Source organism: Scomber japonicus, chromosome 13 (assembly GCF_027409825.1).
Source record: "Scomber japonicus isolate fScoJap1 chromosome 13, fScoJap1.pri, whole genome shotgun sequence".
Lineage (NCBI taxonomy): Eukaryota > Metazoa > Chordata > Actinopteri > Scombriformes > Scombridae > Scomber > Scomber japonicus.
Genome location: NC_070590.1, coordinates 26,475,640 through 26,494,749, shown reverse-complemented (window position 1 = coordinate 26,494,749; position 19,110 = coordinate 26,475,640). Strand labels below are relative to the sequence as shown.

The following is a 19,110-nucleotide window of genomic DNA, read 5'->3' as shown; positions in this document are numbered from 1 at the left end:
AATCCTTGAAATTACCTCTAAAAAGTGATCATTAGTAAATAAAAAAAATGTAACACTGAAACTAAAAGAAGCTGTAACTGAGCTGGATGTGAATAAGCACACTGTCTTCATTTCTCTAGTTAATCTAAAAACCTACAAGTTATTTGTGAAATCTAAAAGGCATAAATGAAAAATCATGAAAGCATATTTATTTATGATCAGAGTGAGAAAAAAATATACTCTTTTTGTTGATATACTTCCATATTGTTTGTGGTGTCACAGAACCTGCTGCTAATAATAATAATAATAATAATAATAATGATAATAATAATGAGTTTCTGTCTTTAAGTACAGTATATAAATCTTTACATTTTCTTCTGACCATTTTTAACAATGCAAATTGTAGTATTGAAATGGTAACCCCCTCCCTTTGCCACAAACTGGGTTTACAGATGTGATCAAAGAGAGAAAATATAAAAAATGACCATGAAGCATTGTTATGAAACCCAATTAGGGAATATTTGATTTTTCATATGTTACATGGGCTATGCATAGACAGATATTACTTTAAGTTACCTAAAAGTCATTTATAGACAAAGAAATGTAAAGTATGCTTTCCAACATAGTGATGTCATTTATGCTGGGAGTCCATTAGGAGAGAGACAGGATAAGTAATAGACTAGAAATGCTGTTATAGTGCAGTTACAGTGCAGGAATAAGTTTTAAGTTGCACCAAAGGCAACCAAGAAAATAAATGAGCAGCACAGAAACCAGCCAATCAAGAGTTTAACTTAGAATTGAAACTGGCTACAGTTGGAGTATATCATCAGGAAGTTAGCACCATCCTACAACCTCTAACTCTAGCTACTTGTTCTAGATGATAAAAGTAAAAGTTAGTTATTTCTTTATTTTGGCAGCTGAAGCACAGATCTGAGTCAATAAAAACACCTAGAAATCTACCTTCTGCCTTTATAGATCTGGAATCAAGTTGAGCAATATATTTAATTTATTCCTCCTTGTTGCCAAATACAATGATTGATGACTGGTATTTATCTAACTGAACTTTAATTGTATTGAGCTATTTACCAGCTGGAAGCTATGGAATGAGTCCATGGGATTATAGTTACTAGATGAAAGTTAAGTAAATCTGAGCGTTACCTGTGTAGCTGTGATAAACAATCTTATTGCCATGTACATTTTGGTTTGAATGATAAAGGAATTCTGGGAATTGAACCCTTAGGGACTCCTGCCTTGAAGATGTGAACTGATATGGACTGTATCTGATCAAATGACACCTTTTCCAGTCTGTCAATAAGTATTTTATGTTCAACAGTATCAAAGGCTGCACTGAGGTGAACAAGCACCAAAACCAACATTTTATCAGAATGAGAATTTAGACAATTATCATATAATCTAATGTCATACAGCAGCGATAGCACTGTTGACAATGCCAACGTCATATTATTATTCTCTGTGATTGCAGCACTGGACTGACTCAAAACATTTACTAAGAAAATGGAAGTAACTGTGTGAACGTGGGAATGACTTAGCTGCTCAACTGTGGGAAACAATAACAACAGCAGATATTATGAGTGTTAGATGAATGAGTTATAGGAGTTTTTCAGAGATAGATTGTGACAATATAACGTTAAGTGCAGCATTACACTTTTGTGCATTTACCTGTCAGTATCTCACTCTGTCTAAGCTTGCAACATTCAGGACAAGCAATTGCCACAACTCAAGCTATGTTTACCACTTGTTGTTGACATTCTCTTTTTGGAAGAAGTTTCATCGTGCAAATTTTAGTTCTTTCTGAAAGTGATGCATAAACAAGATTAAAACCAAGGAGTGAAGAACCACAAACCAAACCACATCAGTGGTCTCCCATAATTGGTGTATCAATATTATCTTTATTATTTAATTAGAAAGTTTCATCATTTCACAGGATCATCAAAGAAAGAAAGAATGCAGCACAATAAATAAAGCATGGGTTAGGGTTAGGGTTAGCTTGCAAACAGATCAGTAAAGATTAGGATGAATGTGCTGGTGGGCTATAACTATAACGTTTTTCACACCTTCAATTAGCCATAACCATAAAATAACATAAAAATACTCTATAGCACTTTTAATATACAAATTCAACGTGCAACATTTATTCATTACTATATTTTACATAAGCAAATGAAAAAGTATATGACATTAAATGGCCTATAGACAAGCTGTTCATTATTATGCAATGATAATACAGGCCTAACCAGTAGCCTACATGTTGAGTCTTTCTTTAATCTTCTATAATACTGAGGGAATTGTTGAACATGCGATTTTGGAATTTTGATATGCAACAAAAGAAATCACAGTAGGCCTCTGTCAAATGAGTTAGTAATGTGATTTACTGTGATATGAAAGCAGACAGTACTGTAGATTCCAAGACTATCACTGACATGATCTTTCTAGTGAATTTTGAGTTTAATCTTTGATGTAGCTCGTTGTTTATTTTCTTTATCAAATTTCCTAGGATATTTTTTTTTGTTATTGTTCATCCCCGGAGGAGATAAAGGTACTTTACAAAAGTTAGGAATGTTGGTAAAATAGGAGGTGTTTCTGAGAATTTTGGGTCTGATGGAACTGATTTCCTGGTCTGAAGCTTTAAATAAGGAGGTTGGTGTTAGAGACTCAAAATAAGACTCAGTTTTGCGCCAAGCCACCTTGCTGTTCTTGTTGGGGCAAGAGCACCCATATATAATTAACAGGTGGCCTCTGCTGCAGTTTTGCATACAGCTCTGTGCATCAGTAGCTGCACGTCTCTAAGACAGACTGACTTATTGAGACTCCTGTCTGTCAAACATGAAGATGCTCTGGCTCAGTCTTTTGACTCTGATGATGCCCAGCAAGACTCTTGTGATGGCCATGCCTCTCTGGACCACAGAGCAGCCCACACAACCCCACGCTGAGCCATCTGAAGCTGAATGGAAGGTTGCAGAGGTATTTATCACTTTGTACTTGCAACGTAAACTCAGTAAGAAAGTACAGAAAAGAGCTTGCTTTACTGGTTTCTGAATGGGGTGTGTTGTTTTATTTATTGGGGGTTAACTCTGAACTGTTTTATTACCCCATTACGTCTGTTAGTTCAGATAAGTTCTCTAAAAGCTTCTTGACCCACTAATCGGATCTGTATTCTATTACTAACAGTAAGGTACAGGATATGGCTCCACGCATAATTTTACACTATTTGACACTTATAAATTCATGGCAACATATACATACAGTATATATATTAGGGTTGGGCGATTATGGCAAAAATCAAAATCACAATTAATTGAATTTTTAACCTTGATTACGATCAATGAACGATTATCTCTACTCTTTATGAACAATGATGTATGTTCACAGTTTCTTTAGTTTAGTATTTTCCACTGCTGCCCTCACACATGAGGATCTTTAGGGTCTGAAAATAATGTTGTTTTAAGGTGTGACTAAGCTGTGGTTAATGTCTAGTTTACTTGATTAGAACTATGTAAAAATCATGGTTTGGGTTCAAATGATCACTGGAGACAAGTTAAATTCCTTAAAGATATGCAACCTTTACTGTCATGGCAACAGTGAACACCACCATTAATTGATATGAGCAAGATTAAGTCAATTAGAGTTTCTAAATGTTGGTTTAGATTATTTTTCGATTAATTGCCCAGCCCTAATATACATCCATATATATATTGTAGAAGTCTTTATGCAAGTGTAACAATAAGAATATTATAAGCGGTAATCTCTAGTGATTTTTTTTTTTACATGTATACATTTCACCAGAGCTTTTTTTTTATCTTGACATATTTTCCTAATGACAATCATTCTCTGACCACTATATTACAAAAACAAATCAAATGCCTGGTTCTGCCTGAAGTTTCTTCCCATTAAAGTGGAATTTTCCTTGCCACTGTCGCCAAGTGCTGCTAATGGGGGAATGTTAGGTCTAAATTAAATTAAAGAGTACAGTCTATGTGTAAAGTGCCTTGAGATTACTTTTGTTGTAATTTGGTGCTATGTAAATAAAGATTGATTGATTGATAATTCATTTTATTCAATAAGATGACTACAACAATATGTGGTGGTGGTGGTTACTGTTAATAACCTTTCAATTTAAGTAACCAGAGTGTTTTGTGAGAGCAGGTCGAAACACAATAGCATCACTCTTTCATCAGCGTGGAGCCAAGAATCTGGTTCAAATTAGCGTAAATATTAAGAATCACATATTGCTTATTATTTGAAATGTATTTTGATATATATGTCTCTTATATACACTGTGTCCAGCCTAAATAATCTGATGCTTCATTTTATCTTATTTACAAATTTACAGCTTAAGATTGATATTTCTTACAATAATCAATTTTAATATTGAAAATGATATAAAATAAAAGTATTGACATGATCATTTTCCAAGATAATACATTCATTTTCAGAATTTCTGCCCCCAGGAAACCTCAAGTGTAGTAAAATCTGATGCATTGATAAAAATCCCTTTTGAGTGCCGCTTGGCTTAACCATCAGCGTGACAAGACATGGCTACGAAACCAGTGTTATCTTGTGGTAACACATAATTAAACCAAGCGATAACAGCAGTTGAGCTATGAGCGAGTGACCACAATCTCACATGGAGGCCCTGTTTGTTACAGATTTGCCGAACGAACCACAATTTATGACTGTCAATCCTTTGAATGTCAGCTTGAGGTTTCAGCTGATGTTGATCTTGGAATGTAACATCATCACAACAATTTTATTCCTCAAGGTAACAAAATAATCGGCTAAGATTATAATTCATTACAATCAATTATATTTAATTAAATTCATTATAATTAAAGGTGAGTTTTTATTGCAAGAAATGATATCTTTCACATTATTTGATTTTTAAAAAAAGTAAAACACAGGTGTAATATTAAGAAATATGTCTTAATAGGAAAAGTGTTAATTGTTGACAACCCTAACCCTATACATGAGGAAACACTTACAAATGTTGTTTTATAAATATAGTGTATTATAAAAGATGTATTAAATGCTTATATACTATTCATAAATGCTAAATAGGACAAAGTATTTAAATATTTCAACTGAGGAATATTAGCCCCACATATATATATACACATAGGTCTGCAGTCATTTCTTGAAGTCACAAGCTACAGCATCTATAGGTCTTGCGTCTGTTGTTGACACCTGTAATTACATGAGTATAGTAATGTCCCGGCACTGTACTATATTATTAAAGGTTGGAGAAAATGTTTGGAATGTTTACAGTAAAGATTGTAGTTGTTTCATGATTCATGTTACTTCTCAGCTTGCCAGACATTGTGGAAGAAGAAGAAATCAAATAATTTACACCTCCAACAAATTGTTGTCATCTGCTCGTGTCATCTTGTAATTATTTTTATCTGCTATGGAGACAGACTGTCAAACCCTGTGGGCACAGAAAGAGAGTTTTGTGTCTGAAATGGTGTACATCACTTCAGCATACATTCATGAGGTTTTTGTAAAATGATCTGCTTTCAGGAATATGTGAAGCATTTCTATGGCTACCAGCCCAAGAAAGATAGGCAGAAGAGGAATGTAGTCAATGATGTTAATATTGACTGGTCAACTGGACTCTGTGATAAGATCAAGGAGGTGCAGAACTTCTTTGGTTTACCCCCGACTGGAGAGCCCAACAAAGAGACTCTGGCAGTAATGAAGAAGCCACGCTGTGGTCTGTCTGATGTCGAAGCATTTGGACAGACCATTCGCTGGAAGCGGCACACCCTCAGCTACAGGTTAGAGCACTGATATGACTTCCTATCCCATCAGCCTAAATAAAAGCATTAATTCCTACTAATTGAAATCATCTCAACTCATTTTATATGATCAAATTAAATTCAGGCATAAGATATGGTTACTTTGCAGAGTAAGTAAAGTAAATAGAAACTAAAAACGATGAAGCTGATGTTCACTAAAGTTAATAAGTGCTATTCTTTGTTCCTCAGGATCGCTCACTATAACCTCACCATACCAGCTTCACGGATTCACAAAATCTTCAGGACAGCATGGAAGCTCTGGTCCAATGTGGCGCCGATACAATTACGCAAGCGGAGCAGGAGAGAGGCTGACATTGTCATCTCCTTCCACAGTGGCGGTGAGCTCTAAAGAGACCAGATGCTGGACCAAAAGTAGGAGACAGGAAGTGAAGAATAGTGTTTATTCAGGACTTTATTCAGGAGTGCAAGCAAAGTAAAACCGAATAGAACAGAACGAAATAGAAATCATCCGACAAAGACTGAACTGAACAACAGGACTAAAATACTAACTGTACTCATGAAGGAATAGGGAACAGGTGACTAGACTGGAGAACAGGCAAGGAGCTATTTGGCTTGGAGAAACACTGGGAGTAGGGCAGGGCTGATATGGCTAATGCAGGACAGGTTTGGAAAAAGCATTCTAGGGAGGAGTACAAGAGACTAGGGGTTATAAGAAAATAACACAATCCAAGATAAGATAATTTAAGACAGTGACAGTATTGTGATGTCAGATCTGCTCAGTTGAGCTTTATTGGAAAGTGATGACTCACAACATTAATGAGGGCTTTATTGTATCTTAGGCCAATGGTTAACTGGACATTGTTTGTTGCAGATCATAAGGATGGCTCACCCTTTGATGGCAAAAAAGGAATCCTGGCTCATGCCTTTCTGCCTGGGTCTGGTATTGGTGGAGATGTGCACTTTGATGCTGATGAAGACTGGAGCTTTAATTACACTGGTACAGGTGTTAGAAATTACTCACACTTACACAAGGATTTTTTTTTACTTAAAGGAATAGTTGGACAATATTGGGAGGAAATGTTTATTTCTTATTTAATGTTTCTTGTCAGGAGTTTGATGAGATCAGCAATGACTTTCATATCTGTCTTTTAAATATGAAGTTATAAGTTACAAGGGGGATGTTACATGGCAAGATTCACCATATGGGCTCTTGATGTTGATAAATATTGTGACTGTCAGAAACCTAGTATGACCAAAACTATCAGAACAAGCTAGAAATTGTTTGGGGTACATGGGAGTACTAATGCAGCATTGGGTGTTAGCTTAGCTTAAAGTAGGAAGAAACAGCTAGCCTAGTTCTGTTCAAAGAACCTCAAGCTAACCTCCAGTCATGCACATACTTAAAACAAATGATTGTATCATAGATACTGTGGCTGCATAAACAATTTAACTATGTAACTAGGCTGGAGGTGAGTGCAGTGTAAGAAGTAGCTGTTGCTCCTCACAAGGTACAATCTCTAAGTCCTCAGGTTGTACTCAAACATGGAGTCCATTGTAGATGTAAGTGAACCTGGAAAATAGAAACTCAATGTTTGTGTTACAGAACTAGTTCAATATTGTTTCTTGCCAAGAGTTATATGATAAGATAGATACTACCACTCTTGTTTGTCCATAAAAATAAGAAGCTACTGCTAGCCTCCAGACTAAGCCGTAATTTCATTATCTAAACCATAAAAAATCCAAATAGTAAAAACAACCGTTGTAGTTTTATCGGTTATTATATAAGCTGCCTTCACCCTGCTTATGTTTTTATTTATATTTATGAGGTGATATGTTGGCTTGTGTCATTTTCCCCGCCATGCCCTATATTAAAGTCAAACCTACAGGCTTTGCAAAAGCATAGCCACTATCCTGGTGACACTTAAATTGGGTTGTTTGCTGCCAGGTTGTGAAAAATTTTGAGTGTTGGCAGGTCTGGAAGCATCGATTTAATTTAACTTTTGACAAGGAAGCAAATAAGCCTATTTCACATGTCTAACTATTTATTTCACTTGATTTGAATACTAATATATTGCAATACAAAGGTAAAAGGAGTCTTACATCTTCTAAACATATTACCACAGATTATTGATGACAAGTCTACATTTAAAGAGAAAAGGCAAGTTATATGCAGCACCACAGACCTTCATAAGACTTGTTTCTGCTCCAGGTTTCAACCTATTTCCTGTGGCTGTCCATGAATTTGGCCATGCGCTTGGCCTGGCCCATTCGTCTGATCCTGGCGCTATCATGTACCCATCATACAACTTTGCCCCAAATTTTGAGCCTCAGCTTTCCTTCCGTGACGTCAAAGACGTCCAACACTTATACGGTAAGTACAGCTGGACTCACTCATATGTCAGAGTGCATTGTGAGGTGTGAGGTGCAAGAACAGCTTCACAATAACTTAGCATTACATTTGTTCTGGCTTCAATGAAAATACAGTATATTCCCCTTTTAATTAAATGTGCAAATGTATATTGGATTGTTTTGCAAATCACATATTTATATGCATGTGGAAGCCTTAGTAATTCAACAGTAACAAATGTTGTTTGTTCCAGCCACAGTGGTGGGAATTAATCCAAACTGAAAACCACAACTTCCTCTTTTTAATATTTCACCATTATTCTGATACTAGCTGACTTAAGACAGTGAAGCCATTAAATTGTGTCAACTTTGACACAATTCACAGTTCCCACAGTCATACATGTGGTTGTTTTGACTATGAGTTGCAATTTATTTATTGTGTAAAAAGAGAAAAGATACGACACTGGACAGTTGGCTGCGTCATGAAGTAAATGAATAATGCCTGATTCACATTAATGTGCACATTATACACTAGGCATTATATTTCTTAAAGGTTCTATTACAAAAGCTATTTGCCTTTATTGGTTTTTTTAAATTGACAATGTAACTGGGCATTAATGTAATTTAAGGAATGGGACAATTTTGTGGGTTGTGCATATCAGTGTGGTGGTTAGTGTTTAGCGTAGAAGATGGTTTGAAAAACAAAAAACAAAAAAAAACAAGGTCAGGTTGGGTCAGGTTCAGGTGGTTGATTAAGCATATTTCAAGCAAGTTAGGCAGTGCAGATTCGCTCTATGTATGTGAGCGTACAGCAGCGAAAGAAGGGGGATATCACCTGCAATAGTCTCATGCAAAACAAACAAGCTTTCGTAAGTCTTACAATTGAGAAATCATTTCTGCTTTCTATATAGGCGACTACTTTGAGATTACTCATACTGATATAAATTGGCTTAAAACAGCTAATTTGAAAGAATTAAATCATAAAGTAACTAAATGGAAAACCATAACAATGGCTGCTGCCAAAGTTGAGCAATAATTAATGGTCAGTAGAAAACCATGAATCAATAATTATGGAAACTGGATATGTCAATTTATTATAAAAGAGTTTGAATCTCTTACTAAAGCAAACAATATTATACTCCTTACAGATGTCTATGACTTTGACTTGGAAAAGATCGGATTATATGCAGATGATATACTTAAGTAAGTCAAAGTACATTTGAACTTCAGGGAGTTTATGTATGACTTTATTTGAAAAGAAAATGCTGAGTTGGGCACATTTCAAAAAGCAAGGCCTTAATGAATGAATAAATGGTAATAAATCGTGCACTTAAACTGTTTACTTCTGTTGGCTGTAGGTATCAGTTCCAATTTTGCTGCTCTAGCCTCAAAAAACCCTCCTCCAAAAACACCTGACAAATGTGACCCAGATCTGTCTTTTGATGCTGTGACACAATTACAGCAGGAGCTCCTGTTTTTCAAAGACAGGTATGTACACTTTCTCAGAAATTCTACATCATCAAGGTTTGACAGGCAGATATGCTTCTCATCTGTTGTCTGCTGTCTTTGTGCTTTGAGGATTCTTGGTAAAACAACAATAGAAATGATTTTACTTTCTCATGCTTTTTCAGATTTATGTGGCGTAAACATCATCAGTTTGAGAGGACAGCAATCACTCTGATTAGTAGTCTGTGGCCAGAAAGTATACCTTCTTATTTGGATGCTGTCTATGAGAATGTGCGGGAAAATGTTATTCTGTTTTTTAAAGGTAATACTAAAAGAGCATCATGGGTTGTGCAGTATAGGCACAACAAAAAAGTATATTGGCCTTTATAATGACAAAAGCATATATACTTGAATGGGTAGTGTGTATAAAATGCGTCTGTAAATATAAAAATGTAGTGTTTTTGTTACAGGTCACCAGTACTGGATGCTGAAGCAGTTAAACCTTGAGGAAGGTTATCCAAGAAACATCTGGGACCTGGGCTTCCCCTCCAGAATAAAATCTGTAGATGCTGCTCTTCACTTATACAATGATCACTACACTGTGTTCTTCACTGGCCATGAGTGTTGGAGGTATTCAAGATCCTACCATTTCCCACACATGGATACAATATTTATCTATAAGGAATGAGCAACATGTATACAGGATATCTCCAAGTTTCGGGCACAGCACTAGTGTGTTTTAATAGAAGGAGGACATTAAATAGATTTATGGGTTCTTGAGTACAAATGCTCTGCTCTTGCAAGTAGAATTTTAAGATGGACCATAATTTAGACATGGCTTGAGAATAAGAGCTAAATGTTGAGGATACAGTTGGGATTTTATCAGTAGTCCATGTTAGATTAAATATATGGCTAACTCAGGTAGTTATCAAATGGGAACGAAGGTGCTGTGATGCTGGTGTATGTTAGCTTTGACTATTACTTGATTGAATCTATTTTGTGTCATGCAAAAATAACACATTCATCATTGGAACATTAATGTCAGTTCAAAGACAGTAGGGCCCCAGAACACCAACAACAAACTTCATGCATTATAACTGTGTGTACTATCACTCACTGCAATCTGAATGATCTTAAACTCTACACACAAGCTGCATATCGTGATATATACCAAGATATAAGATCATCTTTAAATCAGTTACAATGTTAGATTGTCTGCTCCTGTTGATTGTCTCATGTATTGAGTAATCAAGTACATAAAATACTTCAGAATTGGTGATAGGCTTAAAAGAAGAAACAGACTATCAAATAAGTGCTCAACAGGAATACAAGTCGTCAAAAGCTTCAACTATATCAATTACTTTTGAGTTGAGACCAGTTCACACAGTATCTTCATAGTTAACGGAGGGATTCTTTTAAGTTTTAATAGTCTTTCGTAATTTAGTTTGTTTACATCTAAATATTTGCCAATTGATGTTACATTACCCATTACACCAGTTCTCTTGAAAAATTTTCATATTGCCATGCAATAGCACTATTTGTGATTTATACAGCAAACAAGGCTTGTCTTGAAGAACTTCCTTCTTAGGTATTGCTGCAATAACTTTTTCTAAATTTCCTGTGTGTTAAGCAGAATGATTTATTTTCATTGTGTTGACTAATTTTCAACTTGTGTTATTAATCAGATGTCATAAGATACTGTGGCTTCCTCATTCCTTATCAAGCTTGCGCATGTACTACCAGCAGGAAAGCGTACAGACAAGGCTTAACCACATTTTCTTCTGTGTGCAACAATAGGTATGATGAGAAGCAGAAGATGATGCAGGCGTCACCAACACCCATAGGGAAGCACTGGCCAGGGATTCCATCTCCTATAGATGCTGCTGCCTTTCATGAAGGTACATCACCTTCTATGTCTGTCTCTGTTACATATAAAGGTTCTATGCACAGCATGTAAACACAAAGCAAATCAGCAATGTATTTTACAGTGACTGGTTGTCTTCATCATCTAGATTGTATTATTGCAGAGAAAAGAAGTAGAGTATCCAGGTCAAATTAGGGAGGAAAAGTAGACAAAAAGGGTGATCAAACAAACCTACATGTTTAAGTTAAAATTGCTTTAACCCTTACATACTGCTCATATTCTGACTAATAATTTTAGTCTCTACACCAATTGACAGTCATAAATTTCTCATCAGTCAGCCATAAATGGTTTATTAATCCTTAATGAAGCTGTCAGAGAGCAAACTGAGTGCATTCTATTTATTTATGGAGGGAATTCATTCACATTCACTATATTATGGTCTAGACACTATAGAATATGAAGAATACAACAACATTTGCATTTACAGAAATGTGTATCTGTATGTGTAACTGCACTAGTGTTGTTTTTGGCGGCCTATTTTACTTTTAGTTTTAGTCTAGTCTTTGTGTCAAGCGGTCGTTTTAGTTTTTATTAGTTTTAGTCATGTTCATACTCCTTTTAGTCTAGTCAAGTTTTAGTCGATGAAAAGTCTGAGCATTTTAGTCTAGTATTAGTCAGAATTGTCCCTGACTATTTTAGTCTACTTTTAGTCAAAGAAAACCGTATTAATCTCTTTTCAGTAATGTTATTCTATCTAACCCCGTCAATATAGTATAAGTACCTAGTGGTAGAGAGATGAAACTGTAACCGCCTGGAGGTGTTATTTTAAGAGTGGTTGTCACAAACAACACAACAACAACAAAAATCAGTACACAAATTGTTATCTTTAGAAAGCAAACAACAACACCCACTGATAGGTTTACATGAGTGAGGGTAACTGGTCATTGTAAATATATACTTACAAATCTGGGGCCTCATTTATCAAAAAGTGTGTAAAACTGCTACTACATTTTTGCATACAGCGAAAACACAAAAATGGCGTACACCCAAAATATTTACGCACAACTCTCCGCAATTTTCCATTGATAAATCAAACCGGACCCAAGAATGGTGCATAAACACATCTCATACTGCACCCCGGAATGCCTGGACACAACCATATATGGTCAGCACGTGCATATTAATTAGCCATGTGGCCTCTGTGGAGCGGCTACAAAGTGACAACAAAGACAAGGGGGTAGGGCGGGGAAAAGAAGCGAGATACACGGCGATATTGGGCAATAAATCAGTCAGAAAAAATATCTTGCATTTTAATAAGCTACAATAAAAACAAACAGAAAAACAAACACATTTTCGTCTCATTTTTATTCGTCAACAAAATGGGATTACACATTTTATTATTGTTATCGTCACGTGACCAGCGTTTTCGTTGCGTCTCGTCTCGTTTTCGTCACGTGATAAAGGTTCGTTGACGAAGATATTTCGTCATAATTTTCGTTGACGAAAGCAACACTAAACTGCACAACAATGTAAAAAAGAATGATGCATTTTATTAAATTTTTTTGTATATTTGGCGTCACATTAGGAAATGTCCACTTAAAAGAAATGTGTATAAGGTGTTTTTACAGCTCTCAAATTTGAATAAAAGGCTCTAATTTGACCCTGAACAGTATGTAAGGGTTAAATGCAGAAACCCCAGTGGCCCATGGCCCCGATGATAATCTGATATAAAAAATCCCACACATAGCATCTTTAATGTATTATTGTAGTAAACATTATGCACCCTGATACATTAATCTTTATTCCCAACAGGATTTGTCTACTTCTTCAAGGGGAATATCTACTACCAATATGACTCCAACTCTAAACATGTCACCTCCATCGGCTCTGCTAATGACCTGCTGGAATGCAAGAAGGACGGCAATGAAATCTGATGATACAGAGAGCAGATAACTGAAGTAGAGTGCATGTCTGTAGGTTGGTAATGATGCTGTGCATCTGCTGCCTGCATGTGTATAGACAAGTGTTGAGTAATTGTATATTCTGCAATAACCTCAGTTTAGCAAAAACCAATTTGGGAACTGTTGAATAATCCAGGAAAGTGGTGAAAAGTGTTACCTCACTATTGATATGATGTTGTAAATGTGGCATTTGTGCGTGTTGTGTGTTTTTTTGTGTGTTTTTTTGAGTTGTCAATCATTTTATCTGAATGTTGTTGCCAGATATGTTTTGTGAAACTATGATCTACTGTTCACATATATTGAGAATAAAATTGTAATGATTTATATTTGTCGATAGTGAAATTCATCCTGTCTAAATTTACTGGTGTTGATCAATTTACCTGAGACAATACATTGCACAAGAAGACTGTTACTGTTCCTGTTAGTGTCCAGAATTAGGTAACAAAGACCAAAATGTAGCTTTCCAGCTCCACATTCAACACTGATGTTCAAAGTTGTAATAAATTATTACAAATCTAGCAGGGTGGAAAATAACCACCTACAGTTGGCTCATGCAGCTTGAAAAACACTTTATACAGATACAAGAGAATTTAATAGATTATAGATTAACTGACTGATAAAAATCATTTACAAGATGATATTGCCTTTTTCCTGTGTGTGACTCATATCAATAAACAGAATTGTTATGACTGATTGGACTTGATGATGCGGTGTGTGATTAAAACTGTGCAGCCTGATGAATAATCCCTGGCAATGACAAGTACTCCTTGAAGTGGCAGAACTTCAGAATTTGAAAAGGAGGTAAACAGAGGCTTTTGTTCACAAAGACATGACACAGCATGTCTGTGTTTGCTCACACAGCACTTTGATGTTTTACTAGAATTTACAACAGCATGATGGCTGGGACAGACCTTTAATGACAGACTGGTTTTGCAGGGTGGAAGGCAGTGACAATGGACAAAAGAATAATATATTAGAAGTATATTAATAATAGAGGTCTAATAAAAGTATATTAAATTGTCAAAAATGGTATGGTGCGAGCACTGTTGTACCACCATACATTAAAAAAAAGAAAAAAAAGAATGAGTTGATTTGGCTCAGAGTGTGAGTTTGAGAGTGAAGCAAAGCACAAATGAAAGCCAAAAAAAATCATCATTAATTTAAATTTTGCTCCAATATACACAGTATGAATTTAATATGAGTAACCTTTGCCAATATATATTTTTAGTTATTTCTTTGTTATATGAATACCTAGTTACGGTAACTGCTTTTAAAGGGGACATATTAGGCTTTTTGGACATTTCTGCTATACTGTTATGATGTCAGATGTCTATTTTAAACATGGTCAAGATTTCAAAACCCAGGCTTCAACCACTGTCCCATTCGTGACGTATTTGCTGTTTCTGTAGTATTTGTTGCTAAGCTTGTTGCTAAGCTGTTATTTGAGTTGTCTGTAATATTCCAGATCAGATTTTCAGTCAGATATGTATGTATGGATTGACATTTCAAATAAAGAAAAAGTTAGTTAAAAAAAACCCAAAACTAAAATGTATTAATAAGATATTTTATTAAAGCTTCAAATAAAATGATATAGACCTGTCAGTGTGCATAACATACACCATTTAATCAAATTAGGCCATGATACAATGCATTGAGACTTTTTTTTAAAGTTTGACTGCTCAATCAAATTGAGTTTTCATATCAATCATCATATTAATATCAATCATATCTTCCTCAGACGATGGAGGATGAGCATGTTGAGACTTTCTTAATATTGCATTTTATTATGCAACTAGAAATATTTGAAATGAAATATGATATGTATTGCTGGACTATCTTAATTTGTTTGGGTCCAGATCCAAATATAGCTTTGAATGTCCAAATGTTCATATTATGTGGTTATTTATTTATTTGTATGTATTTATTAAATAAACAAGGAAGAACAGAGTCAAGTTCTTTCATACAGCTGTTGGAAAACTCAAAACTGATTATGCAAAACACACATTTTAAAACACATAAAATACATTTTGAACTAAAATTTGTATCAGAGAACAGTGCTTTTATGGCAGAATCATAAGATTAATGTAATCTCTTGTTTTGTGGAAATCTTCCAGAGCATAGTCTGTCACACATACCAGTCATCAGTGTTTCTGGGAATTTTTTTTGTCGAATCAGAAATCAAAGCCTTAACTTCCTCTGTCACCCATAAAAGGAACATTTCCTGAGAGGGTAGTTGCTCAACACACCCAGTCTACAGGCTATATAACAGCTGCCCTGAGCACAGCAACATATCTTACCTACAACAAGGAAACATGACGACATTCAAACTTAGCATTCTACTAAGCTTGGCAGCTGCACTTAACTGCCTGCCTATAGCACAGATTACTCTTCAAGATGAGAACTTTGCGGAGGTATGTGTTCTTGCTTTGCCTTTTTATGCATGCATTTTTTACTATTTTGTACTAAAATTGTGCATTTGAAATCTTTGTTCTCTTCCTTCTGATGTTACATTATTATAGACGCAGATAAGATATTTCTTTATTAGTCCCACGATGGGGAAATTTACAATACTGCAGCAGCAAAGTTGACAGCAGCTGCTTGTTCTCTGCTGTTTATATATTAACAGATCTTTTCATACTGCATGGAGCTTATACATATAATGTGCAGATGATGCATATTTAAGTATGTCACTTCTATTTTCTCTCATAGGGCTACCTGAAGCAATTCTTCAACCTAACTGATGAGGCCGGTCCCTCTGTCAGACGTGCGGTCAGCCCCATAACCAAGAAGCTGACTGAGATGCAGCAATTCTTTGGTCTGGAGATCACCGGCACCCTGGATGCTGATACCCTGGCGGTGATGAAGAAGGCCAGATGTGGTGTTCCAGATGTGAGCCTTGGACGTTTCGCTACCTTTCCAGGCTTCAAGTGGGATAAAACCAGTCTTACTTACAGGTGAGTTATCTAAAGAGAGAATGCGTGAGAGACTAACTTTAGGCTTTGGATGTGCTTCATTATCTAAATATATGTTCTATATTATATTGTCTTACAGGATAGAGAACTACACACCTGACATGTCTGTGGCAGAGGTTGATGACTCCATGGAGAAAGCTCTGCAGGTCTGGGCCAAAGTTACTCCTCTGAGATTCACCAGAATCTACAGTGGCATTGCTGATATCATGATCTCCTTTGGCCGCAGAAGTGAGTAAAAGATAAAATTTCCGGTTTATGTCCCAGTTATATACTTTCTTGATGCTCATGTTTATTATAGTAGTTGTGATGTTCTTGAAAATCTAGTTACCGTGCATGCGACATAATGGCAGCATCCCTGGTTCGATTCCGGCAGAGGAGGGTTAGGGTTAGACAGAGACAGCTGATCAGTTTTAGCACTAAGATGCATTTTAGTCACCCATTTTTGATTTTTATAAAAAACAGTAATCCATTTAATGGCTTGTAATTCTATCTTGTTTGCCAAAGCTAACATGAGTATGCTCTTGTTAACAGACCATGGTGATTTTAGCCCCTTTGATGGCCCTGGTGGCCTTCTTGCCCACGCCTACGCCCCATCTGCTGGCATCGGAGGAGATGCTCATTTTGATGACGATGAGGACTTCACCTTCCGCTCAACCAAAGGTGAGTTATTTATGCCTGGCATAGTGTCTGATTTTACTTATTAACTACTCAATGTATGTTCTTGTATACATGATATACTGTATGCGCTTCATTGAGAGGTATATAACTTGTACTTCTGTGTTTTCTGCTCTAGGGTACGTCCTGTTCATCGTAGCTGCCCACGAGTTTGGCCACTCTTTGGGTTTGTCTCACTCTCAGGATCCTGGTGCACTCATGTACCCCACCTACATATACAGAAACCCTGAAACCTTCGTCTTGCCCCGGGATGATGTCAACGGCATCCAGTCTCTCTATGGTTAGTATTAACTGACTGATTCATAGCTGTCTGTTCACACTCAACATAAACTCTGAAGGACACTCTGAACATAACATTACTCTGACTCTATTCAACCCCCAGGTCAAAACCCTGATGGTGGTTCAGTTACTCCTGGACCTGAGCCTCCCAAAACCCCCGATAGCTGTGACTCAACCATGGTCTTGGACGCTGTCACCACCCTGCGTGGAGAGCTGTACTTCTTCAAAGACGGGTACCAAGGATATAGAATTCTCAAATATCTGAATCCTGAAATCCAGTGTTCTGAGGCTTACTGATCTAATTTGTGTTCTTGTGTGTCCTCAGCTTCTTCTGGCGTAGCCACCCTCAAGTCAACAGACCTCAGCAGAGTCTCATCCAAAGCTTCTGGCCTGATGGCCCTGACAGTGTTGATGCTGCTTTTGAGAGCAAAGTAACAGACAAAATCCTGCTCTTTAAAGGTATTTGTCCTTTAATTTACCCAATCTCCTAATCTGACACTATATTCAAGTGTAGATAATTAACCTTCACATGCATTCACTAAGAAACATGTTTCCTTTGAATCTCTTTACAGGTCGTAAGATGTGGGCTTTCAATGGCTATGACCTTGTACCTGGCTATCCTAAACCACTCTCCAGTTTCGGTCTACCCAAAACTTTGAAGAAAGTCGATGCAGTTATGTACGACGTGGATACTGGCAAGACTCTGATCTTTGTGGGCCGCTATTACTACAGGTGTGTTCAGATTATCTGAAATCAATTCAGATTTATACTGATTTAGATGTGATGATGGTTTACAAGATGGTGTACAAATGGTGAATCAGTCTAATTATCTTCTATGTGTGTTTCAGCTATGATGAGGAGAGAAAGACCATGGACAAGGGATTCCCCAAACGTATTGATGAGACCTTCAATGGCATGACCACCAAAGTGACGGCAGCTTTCCAGTACAGAAGTGAGTTGCGTTTGAGGCTGATTTGAATTTTCGAAGTCATGATTATTGAGATTATGTTCATTTCTGAATCCTTCCTGCCTTTACTAACACTGATTCTCTCTTCTTCAGGTTTCACCTACATCTACAGTGGACCCCAGATGTATGAGTTCAGCTTGAGGAGCGGCAGGTTGTTCCGTGTGCTTGGAAATGACTACTTCTTGCCCTGCACTAACTTCTAAACCAGCTGAAGAACAGAAGTTATTAATGCAGCTACTGTGAATGACAATGAAGACAGTTAAAAAGTGTCCATCCTTTGAAATAATATATTCTATAATATGGAGTAATATTGTTACTGGCTTAAGGCTATATACTGGATATATGCCCTTTTTGCCAAAATTGGCTTATTTATTTTCCTATTATTTTTCTATTTGAACTTAATTTAATTCTATTTTTATTGTTTATTTGTCTTTCACTTTTTAAATATTGCTGTTACTATTTTCTTGCTGTCTTAAATTTATTTAACTTAAAACTTAATTTAATTAATTAATTTTATCATTTTTATAGTTCTGCATAGATTTGCACTACTACTCCTACTGTGACAACACATATGAATGTATGTATGCAAAAACTGTGTATGAAAATAATTTGACTCCTGCAATTGACAAATAAAAGTTACTTAAATACATTTGTATTTGTTTTGTTATTATTTTTGCCAAACCAAAAGATAATGTACTGATAATGATGTTGCTTGTGCAGTTTCTCAAGAAGACATTTGTTTTTTTAGCTGTATGATTAACAAGCTATTACCAGTCATAGTACAGTGCAGTAGTGTAGAGTAAATTGATATCATTGATATGTGAAAATATGTAGTACTATATAAGAA

General features: G+C 36.1%; 2 protein-coding genes across 2 annotated transcripts; both read left to right on the top strand.

The window, feature by feature from the left end:
* Positions 1 to 2,823: 2,823 nt before the first annotated feature.
* LOC128370955 (neutrophil collagenase) lies at positions 2,824 to 13,343 on the top strand. The gene is made up of 10 exons (XM_053331139.1): positions 2,824 to 2,961; positions 5,515 to 5,771; positions 5,982 to 6,130; positions 6,625 to 6,750; positions 7,963 to 8,124; positions 9,458 to 9,587; positions 9,731 to 9,867; positions 10,016 to 10,175; positions 11,343 to 11,443; positions 13,222 to 13,343. Exons 1-10 carry the CDS (start codon positions 2,824 to 2,826, stop codon positions 13,341 to 13,343), a joined length of 1,482 nt encoding a protein of 493 aa, XP_053187114.1.
* A 2,339-nt stretch (positions 13,344 to 15,682) lies between these two features.
* LOC128370843 (collagenase 3-like) lies at positions 15,683 to 18,584 on the top strand. The gene is made up of 10 exons (XM_053331015.1): positions 15,683 to 15,781; positions 16,080 to 16,324; positions 16,422 to 16,570; positions 16,874 to 17,002; positions 17,136 to 17,297; positions 17,400 to 17,529; positions 17,622 to 17,755; positions 17,869 to 18,028; positions 18,145 to 18,248; positions 18,357 to 18,584. The coding sequence occupies exons 1-10, from the start codon at positions 15,683 to 15,685 to the stop codon at positions 18,464 to 18,466; spliced, it is 1,422 nt and encodes a 473-aa protein (XP_053186990.1). The 3' UTR covers positions 18,467 to 18,584.
* Positions 18,585 to 19,110: the final 526 nt, after the last annotated feature.